Genomic DNA, 26665 nt, shown 5'->3' on the forward strand with positions numbered 1-26665 from the left:
CAGGCATACTTTTGCTGTAAAGATGAGGAGGTAGGCTCACAGAGATTGTGAAGTGCCAGAAATCACACCGCTGCCGGAATTCTACCCAGATCTCTTTGGTTCTAAAACTCTTGTGCTTTCTGTTACACCTGCCTTCCTATAAGCAGAACTCGAACATGTGGGATGAGAACACTTGTTTTGGAGTATCTCCGTATCGGCCCTGGGGCTGTCGGGCCAGAGGGGCTATGTTCCCTTGCTGAGGCCCTCAAGGCCAGGCCGTGCAGCGGATAGTTCTGACTGCCCTCCACCTGGGTGTCTGCCCATCAGCAGCACCAGCTGATGGATCAGTCTTCCTGATCCCACCTGGGGGGATCATAGTAATACTATGCATGCATAGTATTACTCTGCAGGAAGGGGGATGGCTGAGAATCTGCCTTGGGGTTGGGGGAACTGGAAGCCAGGGAGTCCTTGTGTGCCTTGTACTGAAGCCCAGCCGGTAGACCAGATGTTCAGTCTGAGGATGTCAGAGGCATCTCTAAAGGCCCCTGTCCTTTAGAAGTCCCTCAGGGGTTATTAACCTGTCAGCCTTCTCTGGTTTCTACCCTGACTGCTAACCAGTCAGGTTATGAATGGTATGTTCGCCGTACTGTTACTTGCAGGCTCCCTGTTGGGTGTGCAGGCTGGGTCAGCGTGGGATGAGAGGGGCACTCTTGGCATTTTGCTTCTGCTGCTGCTGTCCTCCCAAGCAGCCTTTCTGAGGTGACATTCAGCCTTTCTGAGGTGACAGAGTTGGGCTTCTCGTCCATAGAACGTGGTCCTTCTGGGCCTGACCAAGTTCTACAAATCCAATTCACTTATCCACTTTTTCACTGTTCTGTCCCCAGCATGCAGCACAGAGCCTGGCTCATGGCTTTTTATAAGGGTCTTTTGAATGAATAATGAATGCCAAGCCACTGTGCTTGTTGTTAATCCTGGGTACTTCTGAACTGTAAATTGGTCAAGGTCTCTTCCATTCTTCTGCGTCCTACTTGTTTTGATCAGCTGGATGGATCGATTTCTTCAAAGATCAGTATCTCTGAACCTCCAGCTTCTAAAGCATGAAGACACATGTTTACAGAAGATTTGGTCGTTCACTAGGACGTGAACTCTGTCATGGAGTCAGGCAGTCTACTGAGGGGAGAGCTTTCAGTGCAGCAAAGAGGGAGGGCCTGGGAAGCAGTGAACAGTGTGGTGCCTCCTGGATGAAAAAGTTGTATAGGAGAGCATGTGTGCTGACCTCCACCTCCACAGTCTGGAGGGAATTGACACTCAGAAGACTGTCACCTGACTTGAGGTGGGGTGTAGCGTTGAGGTTTGGTATAGAGTTGTAGCGTTGGGAGTTACAGGCAAAGAATAGTCTGTTGTTATGCCTGGAATGGCTGCTGCCCTCCCGCTTCCTTATTCTGTGCCTCAGATGGATTTTGAGCAAGCAGCCCAGAGCCAAGGATTAGGATAGGAAAGGAGGTATTCTAGGTATGTGGCCCTAAATCTCAGGCTAGAAATAATGGCCCCTGGTCTAGGCTTGTTTTTTGGTTTTTTTTTTTCCGTGACTACTCCCAGTAGATAGCAGGCATCTGACTATGATGTCTTGGGCCTGGTCTCTCTTGGGCTGAGCTCAAACTCAGACACTGTCTTACGATACCCATACCCAGTGCCAAGCTCTTGCTGCCATTATTGTTGGCAACACCAGACTTGGGGTGGCTTTGTACTCTTGGGGAAGGCTTCAGAAAATTCGAACTGTGACTCAGCTGTAAAACCCACAGGAACTGGCATAGAAGGGTGAAAGTGGAGAAAGTTAACAATCGGTCTAAAAATATTACTGCTGATTTGGTCTCTTGTACCCTCGGAGGTAGCTTTAATGAGCTGGAACCCTCTGCCAGGTCCTCTCCTCCCCGTGACTTCCCTGAGAGCTGTCTGTCGCTGATGCCAATTCTTGCCAGCATGTGAGTGGGGATGAGTGCCTCTGCTCCAGAAAGAGAACACAGCTTTTCTTAGTCACTTTTGGAAGACACAAGTTACAGACACTTGGCCACCAGAAGCTCAGACTTCTCCAGTCCCCGAGTTGTGGAGTTGAGGAATAGAGCACAGAGGTCAGAGCCTTGGCTCCCATTGAAGGGTGACTATAGAATTCTCTCCCACGCTTTCCACCCCCCAAGCCATCTGGGTTAATACTCGACATCTGGCCTTGGTGACATTCTGTGCCCTGTAATGGGGAAGTGGACTTCGAGATAAGTTACTGACTTGCAACATGGGTGACCTGTCACTTTCACTCGATTTAAGTTATGTAGCTTAAAGAGTGTATCTTTTTTTTTTTTTAAAGATTTTATTTATTTATTTGACAGAGAGATCACAAGTAGATAGAGAGGCAGGCAGAGAGAGAGAGAGAGAGAGAGGGAGGGAAGCAGGCTCCCTGCTGAGCAGAGAGCCCGATGCGGGACTCGATCCCAGGACCCTGAGATCATGACCTGAGCCGAAGGCAGTGGCTTAACCCACTGAGCCACCCAGGCGCCCCATAAAGAGTGTATCTTTCCAAAAATGTACTTCCTGTTTCAAGTGAGAAAGAGGGGAATCTGTCAATTGCCAGCTATTTGACTCCTTCCCTCCTGATTCTCAGCTGGTAAAAATCAATGCTGGCCACCCAGCATGCTTACACCAAGGGAGTATGGTCTCATGGCCTGAGCCAGGAGCAAGTCAGGTTCCACCTCCTGAAATGAGGTGCCATCTTCCCCAGAAGCTTTTCCTTTGATCTGTAGTTACTGACAGAACTACCCAGCCAGGCCCTGTGCGAGCTGACGATAGGACAGTCAGGTCACTCCAGGGCATCTGACCACAGGTGACAGTTTCCAGAAATCTGGCTCCTTCTGTGGGTTGAAGGAAGTATCAGAACATCTGGAAGATCCTACGCCTGTTCATACAAGATTTTCTTGTCTACTTTGTATCTTCTAGTCAAACTCCATATCCTTGGCCCCTTCCACTGTAATATTTGCAAGAAACTGCATGGAGGGGCTGATGGGACCTAGCTGTGTTAATCCTGGGGCCTTCTGATCTTGGGTCTGCTGGATGGCCTTGTCATTTTCGGAGCTGTCAGTGTAAGCCCCTCGGCCCTGTTCTTGTGTGTGGTTGGGACCGTGTTCAGTGAAGCACTCCGTCCTACTTCTTCCAGACTGGCATATGGAAGTGTCTACCCGTGGCTGTGAGGATCCCACCAGGGAGGTGCCTCTGCTGTCCTGCCTTCCTCGAGTAGAGTAACTGGCTTCTACCTGTGCCGATATAGTTTAGTTCTCTCTGAAGAAAGTATTGAAACCACCGGCAGGAGCACCGTTACAAGCTGGCTGTGGCAAGTAACTGCTACTGTCGGCCTGTCTTGGTGCTGGGCTGGGCTGGACTAAAATTTTTCCCTACTTCTGTGTTGCCTCCGTGCCAGTATTGTGTCCTTAAGTTGAGTAACTTTGCTGGAAAGGGTGTAGCCTCGGTGAGCATACCAGCTCTAAGGGAGGCGAGGTCTCCAGCCTTCCGGGACTCTTCAGCAGATGCGGGTCACCTGCTCTCCGCCAGTTGTGAGCTGATGACTGTGGGAGGGGTCGGCATGCTTGGTTGAGAAGGCAGAACTTTGTCCACATGTGTGCCTGCAAGTATTCATACACATGTTTCTGAGGTTTTAAAAGGCTTGTTTAAAAGAAGATTATTTCTTCTTATAGGCTAAGGCTTGAAAGGTACTTAATTATCACCCTCCCCCCCCCCCCCACCGCCCCCGCTGGGGACTCTAGGCCCTATTTCTTGTGCTTGATTCTCCTTTTTGGGCTAGATCCAGTTACCTTGCAAGAGGCAGAGAAAGTCCAATGGGAATTGACTAGTTTTCCTTCATGTCATTAACAAAAAAAAAACTTTGGGAATAATTTCAGATTTACTAAAGTCTTAAAGTTACACAAGGAATACTTGTATTTCTTTTATCCGGATTCTCCTATTGTTGGCACTTACCTTTATCACTTGCGTGTCCTCTTTTCTCTGTCTCTAAGTTCTTCCTGACCCATTAAGAACAGAGATGTTCTTACATAACAGACGTTCTCAATTCCAGTCAACGCAAAGTTGCTACAACACTTTCGTTAAACTGTTGTTCGTGGTCCGGTTTTGTTGTGTGACCCGGTAGTGTCCTTTGTGGCACTTCTCCTTGTCTCTTAACCGGTGTCTGCTTTAAGTAGTAGGCCCTAGCTCCCTCTGTTTTTGCCCATCATGAGCTTACAAAGTCTTCCAGCTGTCCTGAATATTTTTCACGACATTCAGCTTGCTCTAGTCAACGTTTTTCCCGAAACTATTACCGCACTCTGTACCAGTCTTGTGTCTTCTTTGCTCCTGGTTATTATCACCTTCCTTTCTCCTCCCTACTCCCCACTGCCCACCCCACCAATGTTTTCAGAGATCAGATTCTTTGGGAAATGTTCTATATAGCCCCCGTGCTTTTGTTAGTTTAAGTATTAGTTGCCATTATGCTGTAAGAGCTGTGTTTAACCTACAGTCTTTAAGTCAAGGGAAATGACGACATGAAAGGCTTTTGGGGTGTGGTGAGGGGAACTGATGAGAAGCTTGATGTAGCAAGCCTCAGGTTTTTCTAGATGAGTGCTTCTCAAACTTTAATGTGCACGTAATCCTCCTGGGGATCTTGTTCAAAATGCAGGTTCTGAATTCGTAGGTCTGGAGTGGGGCCCACGATGCATTTTTAATGAGTTCCTACAGTGGCAAGGCCCTAGAGAAGTTTCAAGGCCTGGATGATGTAGATCCCAAGGCACTGACCTTTGGTAGGTGTGAGAGCTTTGTCAGTAGTTGATGGCCTTAAAGGAATTTGAATAGAAGTTGTCGAGAACATGAAGACAAAAAGATGTAAAGTCCTGGGTATTTAAAAAAAAAAAAGGTAGCTAGTGAATGGTGCATTATAGAAGATAGAGCTCAGAATCAGAAGGAGTTGGGACCCATCCTGTCACTCGCTAGCTGTTACTTCGCCCAGCGCTTGACCTTTGAGCCTTGGGTTCTCTTCTGTTCAGATGGGGTACTAGTACTCACCGCTTCGGATTTAGTGAAGATTACTTTCCTAAAGTGCTTCTCACAGAGCATCTGGCACATGCTCTGTGTGCAAGAAATAGAAGTTGCTGTTAGTGGATGGTAGGAGCTTGGTTGAACCTGGTCCAAACTGTAGAACAGATGATTGACCGTGAACCATGGACACTTAAGGAAGTGCGTTCATTAGTGGCCAACGTGGGTTGTCATGCCATTTTCTTTTTAGACAGGCTTATTATCACATTGAGAGGAGTGCCGTAGACATAATCCTTAGCTTTGACACAGGAATTTGACAGAGTCTTAGGATATCTTTGCAGGCATGGTAAAAAAAAAAAAAATGCGTGTTAGTTGAGGTGGGTGAGTTTGTGGCTGGCGAGCAGAAATACCAACACGGTAGTGGACAGAAGCCAATGTCAATGAGAAGAGTGGTCGCAGGGGCACCCATTTTGCTTTTTGACTCTTCCAAATAACTTGTTTTTAAGAAACCTTGGGCGAAGACAGTTACTGTAGCCCATATTTATCGTCCTCGAGGTCCCCAGACACAAACCCTTTGGGCCAGCTACCTTCTCTTGAGCTTTTTTCGCTGCTTTATGCTGTGTTTCCCTTGACAACTTCTGGGGCTCCCTACAGTACTGTACCCTTTTCTAGGATTGACACACAGTCCTGTCTTGTCTTTCCCTGGGGAATGCTTCCTCTGACTTGTGCATTTGCTGGGGGCTTTTCCTCCCCAGTGTGCTTTGTCAAGTGAGAGAGAGCGTTTTTCCAGGCCTCATCTGCCACTTACCTCAGCCATTCCTTTTGTTCCTTCCAGTTTTCCCGTTCTTTCCTTCTTTGAGGATTTCAGGATTCGTTTGCTTGTTTTAACCCCAGGCCCAGTTATCACCATGGGTCCCTTTAATATCCTTTTGGATGAGCTGTCCAGCTTCTCAGGCTCCACACATTCCATGTCAGCCCACGGCTGGTCCTGTCCTGTGTCTTGCCATCCTCAGAGCTCAGTGTTCACCATCCCAGCCCCTCCTGTGTCTTCTGTCTGCCCCTTCGTCCCTCTTGCAGCTGTCAGCACACTGAAATGGCTGGCTTGCGTCTGCATCCACCGCACCGACCTGCTTCTGTCCGTCGACACTGTGACCCGCCCTCCGCCTCCCCTGCAGCTCTTGTCCCAGTTCCTCCCTCACAGCCCTCTATGGGTCCTGTGTGGAGAGAGTGGCCCGTCGAGCATAGACACAGTCTCTCGGCTGGGCCCCGGGTGCAGGGGGCCGTCCTGTCAGCCGCCTCTGCTGCTCCCCTCGTACCGTCACCGTGAAGTCTGTCCCCCCGAACTTGGTTTTCGAAGCTGTGTATGATGTGGTTGCTCCCTTGTTACTCAGTGCCTACGCTTGTTTCTGTAGCATGTGGGGGATGTGCGGCCTCCGGGGCGCTGGGACCAGGTTCAGGCCGGTGGGGACGAGCTGCTGTTCTCATGGATCTTTTATGCCAGGCTTTGCAGTACCAGGAAGGAGCTCCAGTAAGTCGGCAACCCCCAGCCTTCTCAGGGCATGAGCTCGGGGGCTTGGATCTTGTGCTGCGAGGACACAGGGCCTTGTCAGGAGGCTTTTCTGTGTGTGTCACATAGACACACACAGTGGTGCAGACACGCTCACCCCTCCACACACACACAGACGTGCACGCACACACTCGCAGACACAGACACACAAGTTTGACGAGGATTATTTCTGGTGAATGTCAGAATCCGGCATTGAGGGACACTTACGTTAAACAACTATGGGCTGTGCTTAGGAATGGCTTTCAAAGGCCTTAGTTAAAAGAATGTTTTCTTAACAAACAAACTGATAAACTAACAGACTCCTTGCTGTCGCTGGTGCAGTTCCACCCCCCGCCACCCCGCACACACACGTGTCCGATCGGCTAGAATGAGGTTGGCTGAGCGCATCCGGTGGTGGCTGCCACGTGGAGGGACTGAAACGCTCTTCCATGTGGTAGGAATGGAGAGTGGCACCTCTGCTTGGGACTGGGGTGGCCGTTTTCTGGTGAGTCCAGGATATATTTACCAGCATAACACACACACACACACATCCACAGTATCCCCTGTGCTTGCAAAGTTGAAGATCCGCCCGCCTTATCTTCATCTTCGGCTGCAGGAAAGTGGGCTGGTCTTCTCTGGCACACGCGTTCTGTCGTGAATGGCGTGTGTGCGTGCGGCCCTGAAAGTATGCTTTCACTTGGCCTGTGTGTCAGGAGAGGCTTCTGCCTGTTGCCTGGGATGCCGCACAGTCTGCAGCTGGCACTCAACTCTGGCCACCTGTGTGTCACTCGGTGACCTGGGGTGGGGAGCCGGGCACGGCCACCACTTACTGAGCCTCTCCGTGCACGCGCGCACTTGCACATACACACACACAGGGACTCTGCACACAGACACAGATGTGCATGCACCCACCCAGACTCACACACAGATACGGGTGTGCGCACAACCCCACACACATGGACACACACACAGATACGGGTGTGCGCACAACCCCACACACATGGACACACACGGTGGTGTGCACACGCTCACCCCTCCACACACACAGACGTGCACGCACACACTCGCAGACACAGACACATATGACTTTGGATTCACCTCACAGCCATCTTGAGGCGGACATTTTCCTCTGTCTTTAGATGGAAACGGTATCAGGTGAACGCTTCTTCTGAGGCTTCATACCACCATGCTCCCTGGCAAAGCCCTTTTATTCTTTATCCTCGTGGGTAAAAGACATGTTTTCCTTTGGACTCCTTATGTCTTCAAGGCCAAGGGTGGAAAGATATTGTCCCCTTCTTCGCTTTACCTCCCTCACCTCTTCTTAATTTGGTTCACTCTTTCTTGATGTTTGGTATTTAAGTATTTATTGTGTTGCCGGGCACTGTTCTGCTGAGCACTCTCCATCTGCTGTCTTAATTGTCGAACCCTCCTGACAAAGCTATGAAATAGTTGATACAGCACTCAAGATGTTAGGAGAAAACGGGGACTCCACGAGCTTCACCGAGCACACAGCCACGGAGAGGCAGTGTCGGACCTAGGGTTCCAGCCCCGGTTTGTCTTGAGCCAGGTGGGCTTACACTCACTGTCCTTCCGCTTCCATCCTCAGTGTCTGAAGTTCGGGGGGGAATAGGAGGGAGTCTGTGCAGGCAAGAACTTTGCACGAGGGAGCTTTGCAGAAGAGACGGTGTGCTCCTGTTGAACCAGACTTGTGGGGCGTGACATGAAATTCTGCAGTGTAGCTAGATACTGTTAGAAAGGTGGGAGTTCTTCGAATAAACCTGTTGGCAGGCAGTAAGGAAGGAGTGTGGTTTGGGCTTCCTAGTTGGGCTGAAGGTGTCTCCTACGGCCGCAAGACGTGTGTGTCCAGCGTTAACAGCGGCTATGAGCAGGCCTGCCGGCACAGTTTCCCAGATACTGGCACTGCCCCTTAAGTCTGCGTGGCGGGAGCAGTCTGCTGTTGCTGCAGCAAGAACTCCGGTCTTCAGAAAGCCATCCTGGAGCTGCCTCTGACGGGGCATGGTCGGTGTTGGGACATCCTTCGGCTCCTTGCACTCTCCCCGTGGTTCTGTCGTGCTTCTGTGATGGTGCCTTTGTGTATCTTCTCAGGCAGCTGTGGGGAAAAAGGGAAGGACTGTTGTTTGGGAAGAAAACTAAGAGGTCATGGGATGTCTTTATTTTTTTTTCTTCCTAGTACTGAGCATGCTCCATAACCCACTTGGCAACGTCCTGGGGAAACCCCCCTTGAGCTTCCTGCCTCTGGACCCCCTTGGATCTGACTTGGTGGACAAGTTCCCAGCACCGTCAGTTAGAGGATCCCGCTTGGACACCCGGCCCATCTTGGACTCCCGTTCTAGCAGTCCCTCTGACTCAGACACCAGTGGCTTCAGTTCTGGATCAGATCATCTCTCGGATTTGATTGTACGTAGCTTGTCAGGGCGTGAGGTGGGTAGGGCGAGTGAGCCTGCCGTGGGAAGCGCGTCCGCCAGAGTGCTGGCGGGAGGCGGAATGACGGAATCTGAGGAGGCCACGGGGAACGTGCTGAGAAACTTCCTCCTCCACGGAGGAGACGATGCCGTGTATGCTCACTGAGCGGTACATTTCAGGACCCAAGCAGTAGACTCTCCTCTTACAAGTTACTTCAAGCACTTTGAGAAAGAGTTAATTTCAAAAGTTATTATGGGAGTCCTGCACTGTTCTCTTTCTTGACCTGCTTGGTGGTTTTCTTTAGCTCTGAAACAGTACCATTCACATACCTTGACATGTATTCTCTCAAGATTTCTAAGTGAAGATTTTACAGATCACATTAGTGATGATCAGAGCCAGGATTTTAATCCCAGTCAGACTGACTGGAGCTCCTGTTCTTACTGACCCGTGTCACTTCTCCGTGTGAGGCCACGACGAATCTGCGAACTCTTGCCTCAGAGTTAATTCGCGACCACACGCCTCTTGTCCACAGCCATGTGTGACGGGAGGGGCACCTGCGCTGAGGAGACTTGGCTGGTGGATTAGAATAGACAAGGGATGGTGGGGGGGTACATACATGGGAATGGCAGGGAGAAATCATCCTCAAATCAAGTACGATTTCAGGTGCCTTGTGCCCCTCCCCCTCCCCAGCGCACGGCTGAGTGCGCACGACGGCTGCTCTTCTACCCTCTTCTCTGTAGCCCGGACTGGTCGTGCTGGACGTGGTTAGTTTCCGTCCATCCTGTGACCTTTTAGCACCTGCCTGGTGTCCTGTCAGCCTGTCCTAGAATACGAAAGCTGGCATTGGTGTTCCACTGCCTGTTGGTTTTATCCGTTTGGGCTGTGTTTCCAAAACAGCGACCAGAAGCAGGTCCCTTGGATTGTCTGGGCTGTAGTTGACTCCCCTGTAAAATGGGGTTAGATGCTTCTGGTTCTGCCTGTGCTAATTCAGATGGGGCTCAGTCTTGGAAATTTACTACATAACTAGCTTCGATATTTTGGGATTTTGTTGAAGAATTCTCTCAGATACCCAACCCCAAGCGTTATTTGATGAAGGGTTGTGGGAAGATAGCTCACGGAAGAGGGAAATAGAGGCAGTATTTGAACTTCTAGGAAATACTCTGAGCAAATAGTTTGTGGTTTTTTTTGATAATGTATCGTTTTTACCCACTTAAGTTAGTAAAATATAGAGCCTTGACATGGCTTATGGTGGAACCCACAATCTCATACATTTCTGACAGAAAGCAGAACCTCCTAGAAAGCATTTTGTCATTTTTACCTCTAGGAATTGGACCAAAAAAAAAGGCCACACAAAGCAAGAAGAAGGTATACCTTAAAATTTGTATTTATAATCCTGAAAACTTGGAATGCGTCTAAATGTTAAACAGTAGGGGAGTAGGTTAGTGAAATGTAGCTTGTTCCCTAAATAGATTATCATAAATTAATTAAAAATGATTGTGAAGACTGCCTGGGAATATGAAAAAAAAGTGGAAAAAGGATTTGTTTAAATTTTAGTGTAAGGACAATTAATAAAAAATGCATAGGAAGAAAATGCATAAGAGAAAATACTGGAGGTAAATGGTATAATTTCTATATAGATTGTGATTATTACTTTTATAATAAAGCTGTCCTTTAAAAACTTGCATCTTCCTTTTTCCTCCCCTAGTCAAGTCTTCGTATTTCCCCTCCCCTGCCCTTCCTGTCTCTGACGGGCGGTGGTCCCAGAGACCCTTTAAAGATGGGGGTTGCGTCCCGGATGGACCAAGAGCAAGCTGCTCTCGCTGCCGTCAGCCCGTCCCCAACCAGTGCATCCAAGAGATGGCCGGGGGCTTCTGTGTGGCCGTCCTGGGACCTCCTGGAAGCTCCCAAAGACCCCTTCAGCATCGAGAGAGAGGCCAGGCTGCACCGGCAAGCTGCAGGTGAGTGTGGCCGTGGCCATGCCTGGGGCCTCGCTCTGGCCACACCGAGTACGTGACCTTAGTTCAGACTGCTGAACTGTCTCTGGTCCGTTCCGCGGAGTAAGCGCTAGTGGGACAAACTCCGGAACTTCTCTGAGGCCGAGCAGAGAGGAAAGAGGCTGTGCCGGTATGGAGTTGGACCCACCTCTCTGTTGTGCTCTCCCATGGACACTGGCCATGCACGGGTTGCTTTGGTTCTTTCACGGGTCGGTGTGTTCAGGAGAAACCCTGGAAGCGATGTCCAGGATTGTGTCTGCCTCTCCCCTTTCTAATTCAGAGATGGGTCAGACACAACCCATGCTGGAGCTTTCTTCCCTGAGGCTCTCTGACTGGTCTCCTCAGGGATGTACTGTGGGGTAGGTGGTCCTTGGGTCAGCCTCTAAGGTAAGGGATGTCCTGGTCTCTCAGGAGCGTTTAGGTTTTATCATTACATTCTCTTCAACACGTATGGAATCTGTTCCTCATCTTATTACCAGTATTTGGAAGTTAAGGAGTCTTGGTAGGTTGTTTACCGAAGCGTTAGGGAATTGCACTGACCACTCTCCTAAGGTTCTGGAGTTGAAGACTGGGTGAATGTTCAGTGTCTCCATCCATTGGTTTCTGTAGGCTTCAGTTTGTCCATCTTTCCCATCACAGAGCCGGACCTGATCTCATTCTCCCCTGCTGTTTCTGCCATGCTGTTCGCTTAATGGTTTTGGCAATCCCTGTTCATACTGGTGCCGTTGTTTGCCTGTGACATGACATTACCTTGCTTTTGGATGAGGCCATTATATTGATTTATGTTTTTGTTTGCAAAATATTGCTGATGGTACCCAAGTTCTTGGCGTAGCAACACATTGGGCCTGTGCCTTTTAAGGAATGAGCTTCCATGTCATTGTCGTGGATGGACGTGATGGTTGGCTTCATTGGCTGTCTGCCCCAGGGCTGAAGGACTAAAATGGGCAAGGACTAGCCAGTCCCCACTGATCTGGAAAGGAACAGACTGAGACGGGCTAAAGGCCAAGCTGGTCGCCAAGAACAGAGAGGCCTCTAGAGGTTTTCAGAACAGGCCAAAGAGAAGATGGTTTCTACTCTGTACAGCAAGAAGGGTTCCTTAACGAGCTGTTTGAGTCAGAGAAATGTCACAGTGGGTTTAGACAGACTTGCATTTGGTATAAATAGGAAGCGGGGTGTTTGGGGGGAAAATCTGTTATCTCACAGCATTGGCATCAAGAACGGCCCAGTGTCTGTTCAGGTGCCGGGAAGCTCGCTCTGGCGGTGATAGGACATGGTTCTGAGGAGGGGAACAATGGAGACATTCTCATCTTGTTGGGCTGCTCTTGCTGGTTTTTACTGGCTGTGTCCTGACTTCTGTGACTGAGTTCAGAGTGAAGACTGGGAAACAGTAGTGTATGCTCTTCGTTTGAACATCCGGGGAGAAGGCCAGTTTGGATCAGTAAGCATATAGGACATTGTAAACGGAATTGCTTTGTTGATTTTAAAGTAATTAGAAATTAGTATTGTAAGCCATGACTAGATAAAACAGCTTTGTGGTTAGCTTATCCGTCACGTGTTTGAAAATTGCTTGGGTTGTGATCATTTTCACCCTACACGTCTGCTTTGCTCTTCCTCTGTGTTCTAGTGGCAACAGAATTAGTGATTTAGAGTTGTCACACCAAGCTGACTGGTTTGATGAGTTGTAAGGTTTCTTGCCTTTCAGAATACTCATGGATGTCCTCCCAGGCAGCCAGGCTGGGACCGTGGCCTGTCTCATTCTTCCTGGATAAGTTCATCCCAGAAAAGAGCAGTGACTTTGTTGATCCTCTGACCCAATTCTCCCTTTGTTGTCTACCAAAGCTGTGAATGAAGCCACCTGTACCTGGAGTGGCCAGCTTCCTCCCCGGAACTACAAGAACCCCATCTACTCTTGCAAGGTGTTCCTAGGAGGTGTTCCTTGGGATATTACGGAAGGTGAGCTGCCTCTGAGACCCGCTGCTTTGAGCACTGAAGGTGGGCCTTGTCTCAAGAACATTAAACTTGGACTTGAGGCCAGGGCTGAAAAGTGGGGCCCGAGCTCGGGGTATCAGGAGTAAGTGAGGGCAGGGGTACATTTTGTAGACCATGTATTGCTTCTGTGTCTGGTGCTTACACTTGTCACTGGAGACCCAGGGTCAGTTCTGAGTTGTTGGTAAGGGAGACGAGTCTGGGAGAAGAGCACTTCTGCCATCCTTTTCCCTCTTCTTGCAGCTGGATTGGTTAACACCTTCCGTGTTTTTGGCTCTCTGAGTGTGGAGTGGCCTGGTAAGGATGGCAAGCACCCCCGGTGTCCTCCCAAAGGTAATATGCCTAAAGGTAATACAGACATGGTAGGAGCTTTTTTTTTCCCCTCCCTAGTACGCAATTGCACTGAGGGATGCTGGGCTGGCCCAGCTGCATGCTGGTAACATGGTTTGGGCACTCCAGGGCACAGAATTTTCAGCTGTTGGCACTCCTCTCCAACCCAGCACACGCCCTCTGCTTCCTTGAGCTCACGTCCCATCTGTCCACACTTACTTACACTGCAGTCGGGGCTGCCTGTGAGTCTTGCTGTGGTCAACTTCCTTGTGCACTTCCCTTCAAACCTGAACCCCGGCAGCTACTTTCCTCTCTAACTGAGGCATTCGAAAAGCTTTCCTTTGCCTGCCTTTCTTGCCCAGTTACATTGTTGCCTGACCTAATTCTGAGATCCCTTTGGAGTTGGCAGGAATGAGGACCAAGCATCTAATTCCTTACTGGTCTGAAACGAGATCCCCTCCCTGTAGAAAGGTGCTATTTTCACTCTGCCCCGTCTCCACCGAAAGTGTTCCGATGAACCGAACCAGTGCTCTAACTAGGCTTCTAAAGCAATACGTCCTTGCCCTGGCAGACTGGCCACAGACCTGTCATCCTCCCTGCCCCAGGCCAGCCTGGCTCTGCTAACTGGAACGTGTTGTGTGTTCTGGGATGAAGAGCCATATGGTTCATCGTATGGTTATGATGAGATCCTGTGTCCCACCTTGGCCTTTCCCTCCCTTGGGTGGGAGACAGTGTGCTTCTCCCTCCCTTGGCCCAGCCACCCAACCCAACCTGGCAAGTGCTTCTATTCAGAAAGACATTCCAGGAGTAGGACAGACATGTCTTACACACGAGGCCATTTCTCTTGGAAGAAACCCCCTACTACAAAACCAAGGCTGAGCAGTAACCACCCCAGGGATGTTAATGGTGTTCCTCCTTTTATTGGAAATAGGGTATGTGTATCTGGTCTTCGAACTAGAGAAGTCTGTCCGGGCCTTGCTTCAGGCTTGCTCTCATGACCCGCTGAGCCCAGATGGTCTGAGCGAATATTATTTTAAGATGTCCAGCCGAAGGATGCGCTGCAAGGAGGTGAGTTCGCACGATGTCCTCTCTGGGCCGGGGTGCTTGGCGTGTGAGGCAGTGGATTTCACGGGGTAGGCGACTATGCGGACTGTGGGAGAGCATTCCTCCCGTGTTACAGTAAGGACAACAAAATACTCTGTTACAGTAGAAAGGCAACCAACCTCCAGGCCTTACCGGCATATGTGTGCTCCTGCCTGTGGAGATCAGACTATGTCCCAGCCCCTTTTCCAGCCAATGTCTCTGTCCCAAACATCTGGTCTTAGAAATGAAATAGAAAACAGCAGCTTTCTGTATTCGGAATTAACTGCTAATCTATAGCTGTTTCTCCCTAGTCCTGCCCTCAGGCTGTGCCTCCTGACCTCCCAGTGGGTGGTGGGTGAACTTCTCCTTAGCCCACACCATCCACAGAGACCCTCTTGGCCAATGGTCAAAAGAAGTTTTGTGCTCAGATCAGTGTTGTCGTTTTAAAAGTCTGGTTCCAGAGAACATCACTTCTGCGATACTGGACTAGATATTTACCGTATCTGAACCTTCATTTCCTCATCTATAAGATGGGGACATGAAATGGCTATTGTAGTAAAAAACGAGCAGTTGCCAGGTTGCTGGAACAGGGAGGGAGGCATAGGTGGAGCACTGGGGGTTTGTAGCTCCCTGGGACCACTCAGCTGTCACCCCAGTGGGGGGATCCTGTCATCAGAACTCCCAGAAAGTGCAGCAGGCGCCGAGGTTAAGCCCTAAGGCAAAGCATGGACTTCGGGGGTGATGCCGTACTGGCGCGGGTTCCCTGGTCGTGGGGCAGGCTGTTCGGAGCGGGGGAGCCGTGCGCACGTTAGAGCAGGGACATGTGGCAGGTCTGCTCCCGGCTCATTTTCCCTATGGACTGGAAACTGCTCCTGGAAGTAGTCGGTTAAAATCTGTAGGGTGAAGGGGGAAAAACACTATCGAGCTGGTCACATTGGATTTAAAATAAAATAATCCAAGTAACAAGCCTGGTTCTTTATCGCTGTTTTCTCATGTTAATTCACACTGTTAGTGGCACAGTAAGCTGGTCTTGGGGGCTGCCGTTTCTTGCTGTGTGGGGCTCGTGCAGCTCCCCCACCTTGTTACACTCCGGGACTTGGTTAACCTGCTCCATCATCCCTGTCCCCGCTTTCATGGGGAGGGGCTGCCTTGGCCATCCTCCAGGCCCCTGGCCCGGCTCAGTGCCCCTGCTGGCCCCTCCCTATCTCCTGTCCCCACCTCTGCACCTTGCAATTGGTCTATGATGTGCTGGCTTGAGGCTGTCCTGATTCTTCTTCCTCTCAGACTCTCCTCTCCTGTGTCCCCTCCCTGCTACCAGGGCATTCAGTACTGACTCTCTTCTCTTCTTTCCCTGTCACTTCCGTCACTCACTCCTGTGGCTCTGCTCCACTCCCTTCTCCAGTCTCATGTCCTCCTGGAGCCCCACCTTTCCGTGGGGCCTTTCTTGGGGATGTCTTGTCATCCTAGATTCTTGCACCCAGTGTAAGAGAATGCTTGGAACGCTGCTGGCCCCTGGGATGTAGGCCAAGATGTGATACTTCTCCCCATGAGGGTGGAAAACACAACACAGGCTTTTTCATCTTCCCCTGAAATGAGCTTTCCCTGGTAACTGGCGTCAGGTGCTCATGCCAGGGTCTTCCAGGCCCGGACCCCCTCAGCCCCAACTCCTCATTGTCCCACCAGGCAGGTGGTCTGACTTGTGCAGCCTCCTCTGTCAAAGAATCTTCTTGGTCTTGGCCTGTTCTGTGCCCAGTGTCCCCGGGACCTCCAGGTCATCTCAGCTGTAGCTTCGGTCTCAGATCTCTTCCCGTGTCGGGACTTTTGGTGTTGTCATTGTTGGATCTTCACGAACCAACTTTCCAAAAACACCAGTCATCTGTCAGCGCATTTCCTCATGGAGTACTCTGCCTGCTGTGCCAGATTTTGTTTGAGGCTCAAGGGACTCATGGGGCAAAGGACACAGCTCCTGCTGTGCCGTGACACTGCCCTGTGAGCTGTCCACCCTGCCTGTCTCCAGTCACTCGCACTGTCCCTGGCACAGGCCTGCTTGCGCGCACATTGGGCCGGTGACCGTCTCCCCACGGGACCTTGAGCGTCCCCACCCTCTGTCCTTCCATTTCTTCTCCTTCAGTCTCTGAGTCTTTCCTGCACCAAGGACGTCATGCTCTTGGTGGCTCTGTGGTCCTCTGCTGGAACCATAGCCTAGTGCTTGCTCTCCAGGATGAGCGGCTGCTGTCCCACTTGTTTTCCCCATTTCGGACACACAGACTGTGTGAAACCCAGCTGTGACTGCGGTGGGGTGGCTGCTGAGCGCCTGGGTACCTGGGACTGGGCAGCACACCCGTGCCCCCACTGCCGGGCACGTGCCTCGCAACACTACACCCGGTCTCTCTGGCTCCCTGCCAGGGCTCACACACCTCTGGGTGGTTTCCAGGTGCAGGTGATCCCCTGGGTCTTGGCTGACAGCAACTTTGTCCGAAGCCCATCTCAGAGACTCGACCCCAGCAGGACGGTGTTTGTCGGTGCTCTGCATGGGATGCTCAACGCCGAGGCCCTGGCAGCCATCCTGAACGACCTATTTGGTGGAGTGGTGTATGCTGGGATTGACACAGATAAGCACAAGTATCCCATTGGTAAGTGTCCCACTTCTGTGGGAAAGCTTGGTGGCCCCTGGGACCTTGCTAGACCGAGATCGTAATACTTCCCATGGGAGTGGAGAGGGAGACCTGACCCAGGTCTGCAGGTCAGCATCCACCAGCAGCACAGTGTCATTGTTTAGATAAGCCATGGGTACCGCCGCTTGCACCCTCCGCTCTCCCACCACTGCCCATGAAAGGGGGAAAGTGGTAGGAGGTCACAGGAGGTGGTGGGGAGACCGGAACTTTGGAAGCTCAGAGTTCGTAGCCAAACCAGTTTGCATCATCAACAACAACAACAATTCATTAAAAGGCCAGGACCTCCCTGAACGTGCCTGTTTTTCAATTAAGAGTTCTTGAAAAGTGGCCTTGTCTCTAGGGTCAGAGACCAGGTCAGGTTGAAGGACAACGCCGGGTGACTCGGGCAGCAGAGTGTATTCATGGCCTGTGCTGTCCTCACTGAGGGGAGTCCATGGCCCTCACTGCTGGGTGTTTGGTCAGCCCCCTGAGAAAGGAGGTTCATTCCTCAGCCGTAGCAGAATAATCTTGGTGGTGGGGTTTGGAGGTGGAGCAGGGCCTGAACTGTGTGATCGAGGCAGGGCTAACCCGTCTCCCCAGGTGCTTACTCTGCCTGCCCACCCGAGTCTGGTCGGGAAGGACCTCCGTGTACTCGTCAGGGCTGCACTGCAGGCTGGGAACAGGGACCGGAGAGGCTCCAGGGCAGAGGCAGCGTTGGGCAGGAGGAGTCTTGTTCTGGCTTCCCTGCTGCATCTCCGGAGTGCCTCCAGGCCAGGAGGGGTTTGCCTGCTGCCGTCCCTTCGGAGGGGTGTTCTCTCTGCGTCTTGGTCCCCGGTGTTAACCCTGCCTGTGCATCTGCCTGCACCCCATGAGTCTCTGCCTGCCCCATCTCTGTCAGCAAGATCCTTCCTGGTTCCTGAGTGGTCTGTGCCACTGTGGTCTACGGAACTACACGGTTTAATAAATGGGCTTGCTGAATGCTTGAAATATGGCTAGTGCCATGTGTTCAAATGAATATTTGGGATATATTGGGTGTAATTAATTATATTATAAAAGTTAATTCCACCACTTTCTTTTCACTTCGGTGTGGCTACTCGAAGACTTAAAAATTCCATAAGTGTCTTAAATGTGTCTGTCGGACAGCCATATGTTTCTAGAGCCAGGGTTTCCCGAGTGTTGACAAGTAGCATTGGGGAGAATCTGGCTAGAAGGTAGGTTTGTTCTCTTGTTCCTAGGGTCTGGCCGTGTGACTTTCAATAACCAACGCAGTTACCTGAAAGCAGTCAGTGCTGCTTTTGTGGAGATCAAAACCACGAAGTTCACCAAGAAGGTGAGTGAGCTGGTCTGTACCCTTACTCTGGGTCTTCACTACCCAGGGCAGGCCTGGGCCTGGAGCCGTCCCTGCTGGGGGTGCGCAGGGAGTGGGCCACGTGAGGCTGGGGTTGGGCGTGGCCGGGTGGTGGCAGGCTCAGGAGGGAGGGGAGCTGGAACCGTGGAGCCTCTTCAGCATGGGAGGGGTCTCCGCTCACTGGCCATTTGACCGGCATTGCTTGGGCAGCCTGGCTTCCCATTCTCCAACCTGACGTGTATCCTCTGAACACACCTTTTGCCGGGTGATGGAATGCTGGCACTGATGTGCTGAGAAACCCGTGCAGACGCGGTGATGGTGTTGGAGCCTGCCAGCCTGGCCTCGTGTGTGCGCATCTGTCCTCGATGGACTCTGTTTGTACTCTGCCCGTAATTCTCCCCTTGAAAACGAGACCTCCTGCACTCCTGTGTATACCCCAGTAATGTCCCCTCTCTCCTGGCCCATCTGGCCTCCTGGCGAGAAGAGTGCTCATTCTCCTGTTTTCACATTGTGTAGGTGCAGATTGACCCCTACCTAGAGGATTCTCTGTGTCATATCTGCAGTTCTCAGCCTGGTCCTTTCTTCTGTCGAGATCAGGTGAGTCCCCTGGGTACTTGAGATGTCTAGGAAGTCCCTGCCCTCAATTAAAAATTGTCATGCTGCGTTTGTCCCTAGAAGGTTGGTGCTCTTGGGGTTGTCTACGAAAGCACGAAGGAGGCAGCAGTCATGTTCCCTGATGGTCAGACCAGGGAAACAAGCCCTTGGGAAAGCTTGTTGAGTCTTGATACCTTGCCCTTCCCCTTGATGGTGGTGTGACCACCAACAGGATGTCTTTGCGGATGAAAGGAACCTGGGTGGGTATGGTTAGCAGCACCTGTGAGCCATGCACAGTAGTTCTTTTCTTTTTTTTTTTTTTAAGGCTTTTTAATTTATTTGTCAGAGAGAGAGAGAGAACACACAAGCAGGGGGAGCAGCAGGCAGAGGGGGAAGCAGGTTCCCCACCGAGCAAGGAGCCACACTCGGGACTCGATCCCAGGACTCTGGAATCACACCCAGGTGTCCCTGGGCACAGTAGTTCTAATCAGGCCTTTCTCCACTGGTCTTCCCCTCCTCGAGGACCCCTTCTTCACTTGTGTGCCTCCAGACCCCAGATATTTGTACCTGGTTCTCTCCACTGTTGTCGGAAGCAGGAGCTTTCTGTTGAATGTTCCTGGGTGGCAGGGAGGGCGGCTCTGGGTGTGTTTGGGCAGTGTTTCCAAGGGGTGTCCGTGCGGCTGGCCTGGTACCATACTGGGACGAGAGTTCGGGGAGGTTTGGGGAGGGCCTGTTCAGCCACTAGTGGTCAGCCATGCTTGGTTTTTCTGCAGTGTTGCTGACTGCGGAGCGCCAGAGGCTCAGGCAGGGAAGAGTTAAACCGGAGGCTCCATGGGGGGGGGGTGTGTGAGTAAATTCAGGTTATTAGGTAAAGCCCAGAACACGTCTCTCTCTCACGAGCCTCTTCTAGCAGACTCCTGCATGTCCCTGTTGTTCACAGACGACCCCCATGCTCAGGTAACTGTTCAAAGGCTGGTGGGTTGGCTGAGGTAGCACCGCTAGCCAGAGGTAGGACCGGGACTGTGGTGCACACCCCATTGCCTCCTCTCAGTGCAGCATGCCTAGCATTAGGACGTGAGCAGCTCTTTGAATGTTCTCCCAAATTAGCAGCCGTATGATGTAGCTGCTCTGTAGGAGGTGAGCAGGGCAGGGGACCTGACGAGCAGCCCGGTGGTAGGAGGGAGTGCGGGGAGCCGGCCCCATCTCTGTACATGGTAGGAGCCCAGCACGTTTGCTTGAGGTGGGCACTTAGTGGGTTTGCCGCTGTTGGTCAGGCCTCTGTCGGGGCGGGGTCGGGGGGAGGTGGGAGGTGGGGAGAATATTCCCCGAGACCATATCTTCTAACTGCATGGAGGCTGCCAGGAACCCCTGCTCCCTCTCCAGCTGAGCGGGTGGGCGGCTCCTGCAACCCCCCACCCCCCCCCCACCCCCCCACCCCCCCACCCCCCCCGCCGCTGGTGCTAACAGTGCGGCTTCTCTCCTCCTTCTCCCCCGACCAGGCGTGCTTCAAGTACTTCTGCCGGAGCTGCTGGCATTGGCGGCACAGCATGGAAGGCCTGCGCCACCACAGCCCCCTGATGCGGAACCAGAAGAACCGAGAGGCCAGCTAGAGGGGCTGGCCGTGCCCAGTGGCCTGTGGCGCCCAAGGCTGGCAGGTCAGGCCGCTGCCTGCACCATTCTGCCCCTGGCGACCAGGGAGCTGGCTTCCCAAGGACAAGGGAAAATCATAGTCACCTTTGCACTTGCTGAATCTGTCTTTGTTTCTGCACTAATTAACGCACAATGAGTTCTGTCGGGTTTTGTTTTCAGGGGGTGCGCCAGGGCAAGGAACTCTGGCTTACCCTCCAAGCGACTCTGTAGTTTTCCCAGATTTTAGTTCCTCATTTTGCCGATGAAAAGCAAAAAAGAACTACGTGTCCGGAAGGTATTGACACGATGCCTACATCTAGGTTTATTTATTAAAAGCGCTTTTTTACATTCCTTGCAATACTGATGGTGGTGATACGCAGGTCTCGGTTTCATTCTTGCAGTTGCCATACAGTGCCTTTCCATTTATTTAACCCCCACCTGAACGGCATAAACTGAGTGTTCAGCTGGTGTTTTTTACTGTAAACAACAAGGAGACTTTGCTCTTCATTTAAACCAAAATCATATTTCATATTTTACGCTCGAGGGTTTTTACCGGTTCCTTTTTACACTCCTTAAAACAGTTTTTAAGTCGTTTGGAACAAGAGATTTTTTTTTTTCTTTCCTGGCAGCTTTTAACATTATAGCAAATTTGTGTCTGGGGGACTGCTGGTCACTGTTTCTCACAGTTGCAAATCAAGGCATTTGCAACCAAGAATAAAAATTTTTTTTTGGATTTGAAACTGGACCGGATAAGCGGTATTTGAGCGGCTGCTGTGTATAGTTTTAAATGGTTCATGGCACCTTCTTAAGTTGCACTTACGTGGGGGGGAGGGTTGATAGAAGTTTTTAATCACAAAGTCACAGGACTTTTTTCTTTTGTAACTGAGCTAAAAAAAAAAAAGGGCTGCTTTTCGGTGGGGGCAGATGAAGGCTCACAGGAGCCCTTTCTCTCAGAGGGGACAAGTACCCTTCCCTTATTTCTTTCATTGGAGAAGTGTATGAAGCAACAGTTGCAGTCACTGAAATGCTACTGGAATTTGAAAACTTGACTTTTTCTTTCTTCTTTTTTTAAAAAACAAAAACCCTACTTGCCCCTCTTTGGGAAGCTGTGTGCCAAAGAACCCGTGTCATAACCCCTCCCTCCTGCTGAGCTGCCGTTGCATTGTTGCATATCCCAGCTACTCTGTGGGTTTCGTGAAGCTGTGTGTGAAGTCTCTACCTCATTGTAGCATATGCAGGCAAGACTGCACTCTCCTACAGATGTGTGGAGTAAGCTGTGGTGTAGTTTTTTTGGCACATAATAAACACGTTGCAGCAGAGTTCTCGTTCTGTCTCTGTGTCTGCGGTGCGGGAGCCAGGGGGCCGCAGGGTCATAAGACTGGAGAGTAAAAATTCGTGTTTCTTTGGCTTTTCTGTGATGGGATTCCAGTCCAGGTTGACGGTGGGGCCATGGGGAGACCTACCCCTGTAAGTACTTCTGGGTCACTTCCGTGGTCGAATGCATCTTGGAGACGCCTCTCTGGCGGGTGGGTAGCTTTGATCCAAGCATAAAAAGCCTTTATGCTTACGCTTCTCAAAGCCCCAGACCCAGCTTGGAAAAACTCGGGGCACAGCTCCTCAGGCCACTTGTTCTCAAGCTCTCCCAAGCCTTCTGGGAAGGCTTTCCATCATCTTGGACTCACCTGTGCTGACCCAGTTCCTCTCTGAGAGGGAGAATACACTTGCTGGTATTCTTCAGAGAGCCCCGTTACTCTGGACTCTGTCATAGGCTCCCAGGATTTGTGAGAGGGTCGGCTGATGATCTTTCCAGGTAGGCTGTGCCTGGGCCCAGGGCCTGCACTGATCATTTGGATTCCACTTTAGTCCGAGGTAGAGGGAACCTGGCACAGCGAAGCGTCATTCTGGTGAGAGGTACAAGAACTCACTGTTGGAGGGGGTGGGGGAGTCCTTCAGTCAAGGAGGAGAGACCTCTTTCCCTCTAGGCCCGGCTGGCAGCTGCTTGACAGAAGTTTGTGGGTAAAGCGCGTGCCTGCAGCTCCCTCAGAGGAGTGTGATCCTCCCTTTCGGCCTCTGCTTTTTCTCCTTTTCCTGCAGTGACATCTTTCCTCCCCTCTGTCCGCATCTTGGCCAGGGCCACTTTTAGGTAGAGGGCTTCCTGTCCTCCAGCCTTCCATTCCCAATCAGTTCCAAGTCGGACGGCAGTAGCCAAGGTGACTAGGACTGAGTTGAGGGATGAGGGAGGCTCAGCCAGGTGGCCCTTAACTCCAGCAACCTGGCCAGCCAGCCTTTCCTGAAGTCAGCTGGGGGCCTGGGACTTGCTTCAGCAGATTTGGGGAGGGGGCGGGAGCAGAGCTGGAGGGCAGGGGCAGGGTATGCTAGGGGTGGTCTGCTCCGGTGGGCTTCAGAAGGGCCTGGCTTGGGGATGGGAGCGTCAGCAACAGCCTGAAGACGGAGCTCACCAGGAGGTACCTCCATGGTTGGGAGCACTGCAGGCGAACCTGGTCCTCTGCTTCCACGTTTGAGAGCTTGCTTTATGGGGGGCCCTGGGGACTAACTAAGCAAAACGGCCCTTCCCGTCTTGGAGCTCATCCTCAGTGGAGAAACTAAGGCAAGTCACCATGGCAAGCAGCTTAAAAAGGATGGTGATGCTAAAAAAGGATCAAAGAAGGAGAAGCCCCTCTGATAATGTGACGCTTGAGCAAAGACTTGGAAGAAACGGGATAAGCCTCTCAAAGTGGCACCCCTCTCCCCCGGACTAGAAAAGGCAAGTCCCTGAGGCTAAGGGTCCTGGGCGGGGCACCATCCCTTTCTCCTTACCTTTGCTCCCGAATCGCCGTCCCAAGGACGCTAAAGCCACCCTCCGTCTCTCAGGCGTGTGCAGAAGACCTGCACCCCTTCTAGTCTACGGAACATAAAACGATCCTGTTTTAGAACCAAGGAGCAGGAGACGCGGGCGGACAGAACCTTAGGAGAGGAGTGGGAGCGGGAGTGGGAGCGGCAGCCGCGCCCACGGGGGGCGGGCCAGGTGCTTGCCCCGCCCACCAGATTGCCGCGGGCCGCCTGCACTTCCGCCCCGCTGCGCCGGGGGTCGCTGTGGAGCGCCCGAGACAGCTCTGAGTGTCCCGGGTTAGCCGGAAGCGCCTTTCTGGCCGCGCTTTATAGGCCTCGCTTGTGCTTCCTGTTTCCTCTTTTACTATACCCGCCAACATGGTAGGTATCTTGGCCGGAGGCCCCGGTCCGCTACAATCGTCCTCCATCCGCTACTTTCCGCGGCCCCCAGCCCTCGAGGAGGGTCGCGGGGCCCCGCCAAGCCTCAGCTTCCGCGGGTCGTGGGCCTCCGCGCTGAGCCCCGCGTTCCGGCGATGCCCGGCCGGCCCTCCTCCCGTCCCGGGCTCAGCCCCAGTCCGCGGACCCCGCCGCCGCCGTCGGAGGGCTGTCCTGGCTCGCGGGTGACGCTGTGCTCTCCCACCCGCAGGGCCGCGTCCGCACCAAAACCGTGAAGAAGGCGGCCCGGGTCATCATTGAGAAGTACTACACGCGCCTGGGCAACGACTTCCACACCAACAAGCGCGTGTGCGAGGAGATCGCCATCATCCCCAGCAAGAAGCTCCGCAACAAGATCGCAGGGTGAGCCGGCGGGCCCGGCGGCGAGGGGCGCGCGGCGGGCTTCCCTGCGGGCGGGCGTGCGGCCCCGAGGCTTGCGCGGGCTGCCCGGGGCGCCGGCCCTCGTCGGTGCGGCGGCCGCGGCTCACGCGGCTGGCGGGCGTGTGTCCCGCAGCTACGTCACACACCTGATGAAGCGCATTCAGAGGGGCCCGGTGAGGGGCATCTCCATCAAGCTGCAGGAGGAGGAGCGAGAACGGAGGGACAACTACGTGCCCGAGGTGAGCTCGCGGGGTCCGCCTCCGGCCAGTCTGAGGGGTCTCCGACCCGCAGTCCCCCTGCCCCCAGTGCGGGTGCCCCAGAATCCTCTGCCCGTGGGACGGCCCCGCTCGGCCCTGCCGGCGCTCTTGCCGCAGAGCCCCTGGTGCTGCGCGTCGTGGTTTGCCGGAGCCTAGCACTCCTGGGCCGCGGCCGCCGCCCGAGGTCTTCTGCAGACTGGGCGCCAGCGAGGGCCTTACAGAGGGGGCAGCGGGAGACGGCAGCCCGGGACCTGGAGCCCTTCAGCAGGCTGCTCACCTTGGGGGCTGCTGGGCATCCCCCCCTCCATCTCTGCTTGCACAATCCTGGAGAAACGGCGGGGAGAGGGAGAGACGACCCTCTGATCGTTTGGGGGCCTGCCCTGTTCTTCATAGGTCTCGGCCCTGGATCAGGAGATCATTGAAGTGGATCCTGACACTAAGGAAATGTTGAAACTCTTGGTAAGTGCTGGCGGGTTCCTGCAGGAGGACTTTGTTCCTGGTGGAGGACCATCGCTAGCTTTCTCCTCTTGCAGCCACACGAGCTGCCTTTGCCTTCCGCCTACACTGCTGACCACTGGGCAGCTGCCTCCATAATGGGGTCAGCTGGTTACGGAAGAGGGAGAAGGCCCTCCACAGGAAGAGAGTTCCCAGAGCCGGTGGCTGTTCTCCCATGGCTTCCAGGACGCTCTCCCTTCTGTTTGCTTCTTGCCTCTGTGGTTGTCCTCTCATTTTTCGTGCCTTCCATCCGGGCGGTCACTTCTTGTGTGCGTGCTGACCCCTCCAGAGACCTGTGCCCTGCTTTCTCTGTGCTTCCCAGATGATTGAGCTGTCTTCATGGGGCCTCTCTAGCTCTACACAGTTCGGGGACGGTAGCCTGGCTTTGGAGTCCAGTACACAGTGACTTGAAGCAGCTTCGTTTTTTCTTTATGATCTTGAAATGTTTAAGACATTCAGAAAGGGAGTGAACAAAATGAACTGCAGTGTGCTCACCAGCCAGCTTCAGAAAAATGTCACCAGTATAGCTGAAGTCTGCTGTGGGGCATTTTCGCCAGAAATAGTCACTGTCCTCAATGCAGCATTACTGTCTCAACTGTAAGACTGGTTTTCGAGGGTACATGGGAGGGATATTAAGTTCCAGGTATGTGGCAGGCTCTTAACAGTTGCATTAGTGATGTTTCCTACTTGTGTCAGGCCTGGGAAGGAAAGGACACTGAATGTGGCCTAGAGCAGTGATTCTCAAAGCAAACGATTTTGACCTTCAGGGCATTTGGTAATGTCTGAACATGTTTGGTTGTCGGAGCTGGGGAATACGAGCAGACATTAGTGGATAGAGGCCAGGATGCTGGTAGACATCCAACAGGGTACAGGACAGCACCCTTACGTCTAGTTGTTGGGGTGCATGTGCCTTCAGATCTCAGGTAGGCTCCCTTGTGAGTTTATTTCTCTGGGGCAGGGAGAAGGCCCCTGTTGGGATTCTGCAGGGTCCCACCAACTTGACCCGAAGCTAGTGGAGGGTGAGGCATGGCCTGGCGGTGCTCATAGGACATTATCATAGATCTTACCGGTATAGCCACACTGAACCTGTTTTGTTGTTTTTCCAGGACTTTGGCAGTCTGTCCAACCTGCAGGTCACTCAGCCTACAGTTGGGATGAATTTCAAAACACCACGTGGAGCCGTTTGAATCTTTCTGCTGTGCTGTAATATCATCAATAAACCTTGGACAACAACCTTGCCTGTGTCCTGTGTGGGTTGGGTGCCACTATTGCTCAGGGCAGGAGTTCTTTCCCGAGGGAGAAATCCTGAAGAGCACCCTGCAGTGGGAGTATCTGTAAGTGGCCTCTGGGCAGTGCCCATACAGACGTGTTGGAGAGCTCAGCCACCCTGCCTAGTCCTGGCAGGCCCCGAGCACTAACCTTGTCTGCAGGTGGAAGTCAGGAGATGCTTTCCTCCTTGCCCTGCATGCCCTGGGTGTTTGATCCTCCGCCTCTCCCAGATACACTCAGTCTGGACTAATGAACCTGTCCTGAAAGGGTAACTAACACTCCTCGCATGTTCAAGGGTTGGCCTTTATGGGTGGGAGATTGGGTGGGTGGTGTTTGCCCAGGACCTGGCACACAGGAGATGCAAGTGT

At 52.4% G+C, this 26665-nt stretch overlaps 2 protein-coding genes across 12 annotated transcripts in view; both read left to right on the top strand.

Moving 5' to 3' along the window:
* Positions 1-21950, top strand: part of CPEB1 (cytoplasmic polyadenylation element binding protein 1) — a 98489-nt gene extending 76539 nt beyond the window's left edge. For 9 of the 11 annotated variants that reach the window (XM_046008847.1, XM_046008850.1, XM_046008857.1 and 6 more), the window contains 9 exons: positions 8781-9007; positions 10719-10971; positions 12847-12960; positions 13237-13341; positions 14255-14391; positions 16841-17039; positions 18296-18390; positions 18925-19005; positions 20502-21950. In XM_046008847.1, the coding sequence (XP_045864803.1) occupies positions 8781-9007; positions 10719-10971; positions 12847-12960; positions 13237-13341; positions 14255-14391; positions 16841-17039; positions 18296-18390; positions 18925-19005; positions 20502-20612 (1322 nt within the window). In that variant the 3' untranslated portion in view covers positions 20613-21950. The remainder of the gene's footprint in view (positions 1-8780; positions 9008-10718; positions 10972-12846; positions 12961-13236; positions 13342-14254; positions 14392-16840; positions 17040-18295; positions 18391-18924; positions 19006-20501) is intronic. The other 2 variants (XM_046008849.1, XM_046008848.1) reach the window with 2 other exon arrangements.
* A 1770-nt stretch (positions 21951-23720) lies between these two features.
* RPS17 (ribosomal protein S17) lies at positions 23721-26261 on the top strand. The gene is made up of 5 exons (XM_046007213.1): positions 23721-23841; positions 24107-24258; positions 24410-24515; positions 24927-24992; positions 26135-26261. Exons 1-5 carry the CDS (start codon positions 23839-23841, stop codon positions 26213-26215), a joined length of 408 nt encoding a protein of 135 aa, XP_045863169.1. The 5' UTR covers positions 23721-23838; the 3' UTR covers positions 26216-26261.
* The last annotated feature ends 404 nt before the right edge of the window (positions 26262-26665 follow it).

The sequence above is a fragment of the Meles meles genome, chromosome 6 (genome assembly GCF_922984935.1).
Source record: "Meles meles chromosome 6, mMelMel3.1 paternal haplotype, whole genome shotgun sequence".
NCBI classification, from domain to species: domain Eukaryota; kingdom Metazoa; phylum Chordata; class Mammalia; order Carnivora; family Mustelidae; genus Meles; species Meles meles.

Bases quoted from the DNA above. Each gene is read 5' to 3' on its own strand.
- RPS17 (XM_046007213.1), top strand. The intron at 24,259-24,409 runs GTGAGCCGGCGG...TGTGTCCCGCAG, and splicing joins CTCCGCAACAAGATCGCAGG to CTACGTCACACACCTGATGA. The intron at 24,516-24,926 runs GTGAGCTCGCGG...TGTTCTTCATAG, and splicing joins GGGACAACTACGTGCCCGAG to GTCTCGGCCCTGGATCAGGA.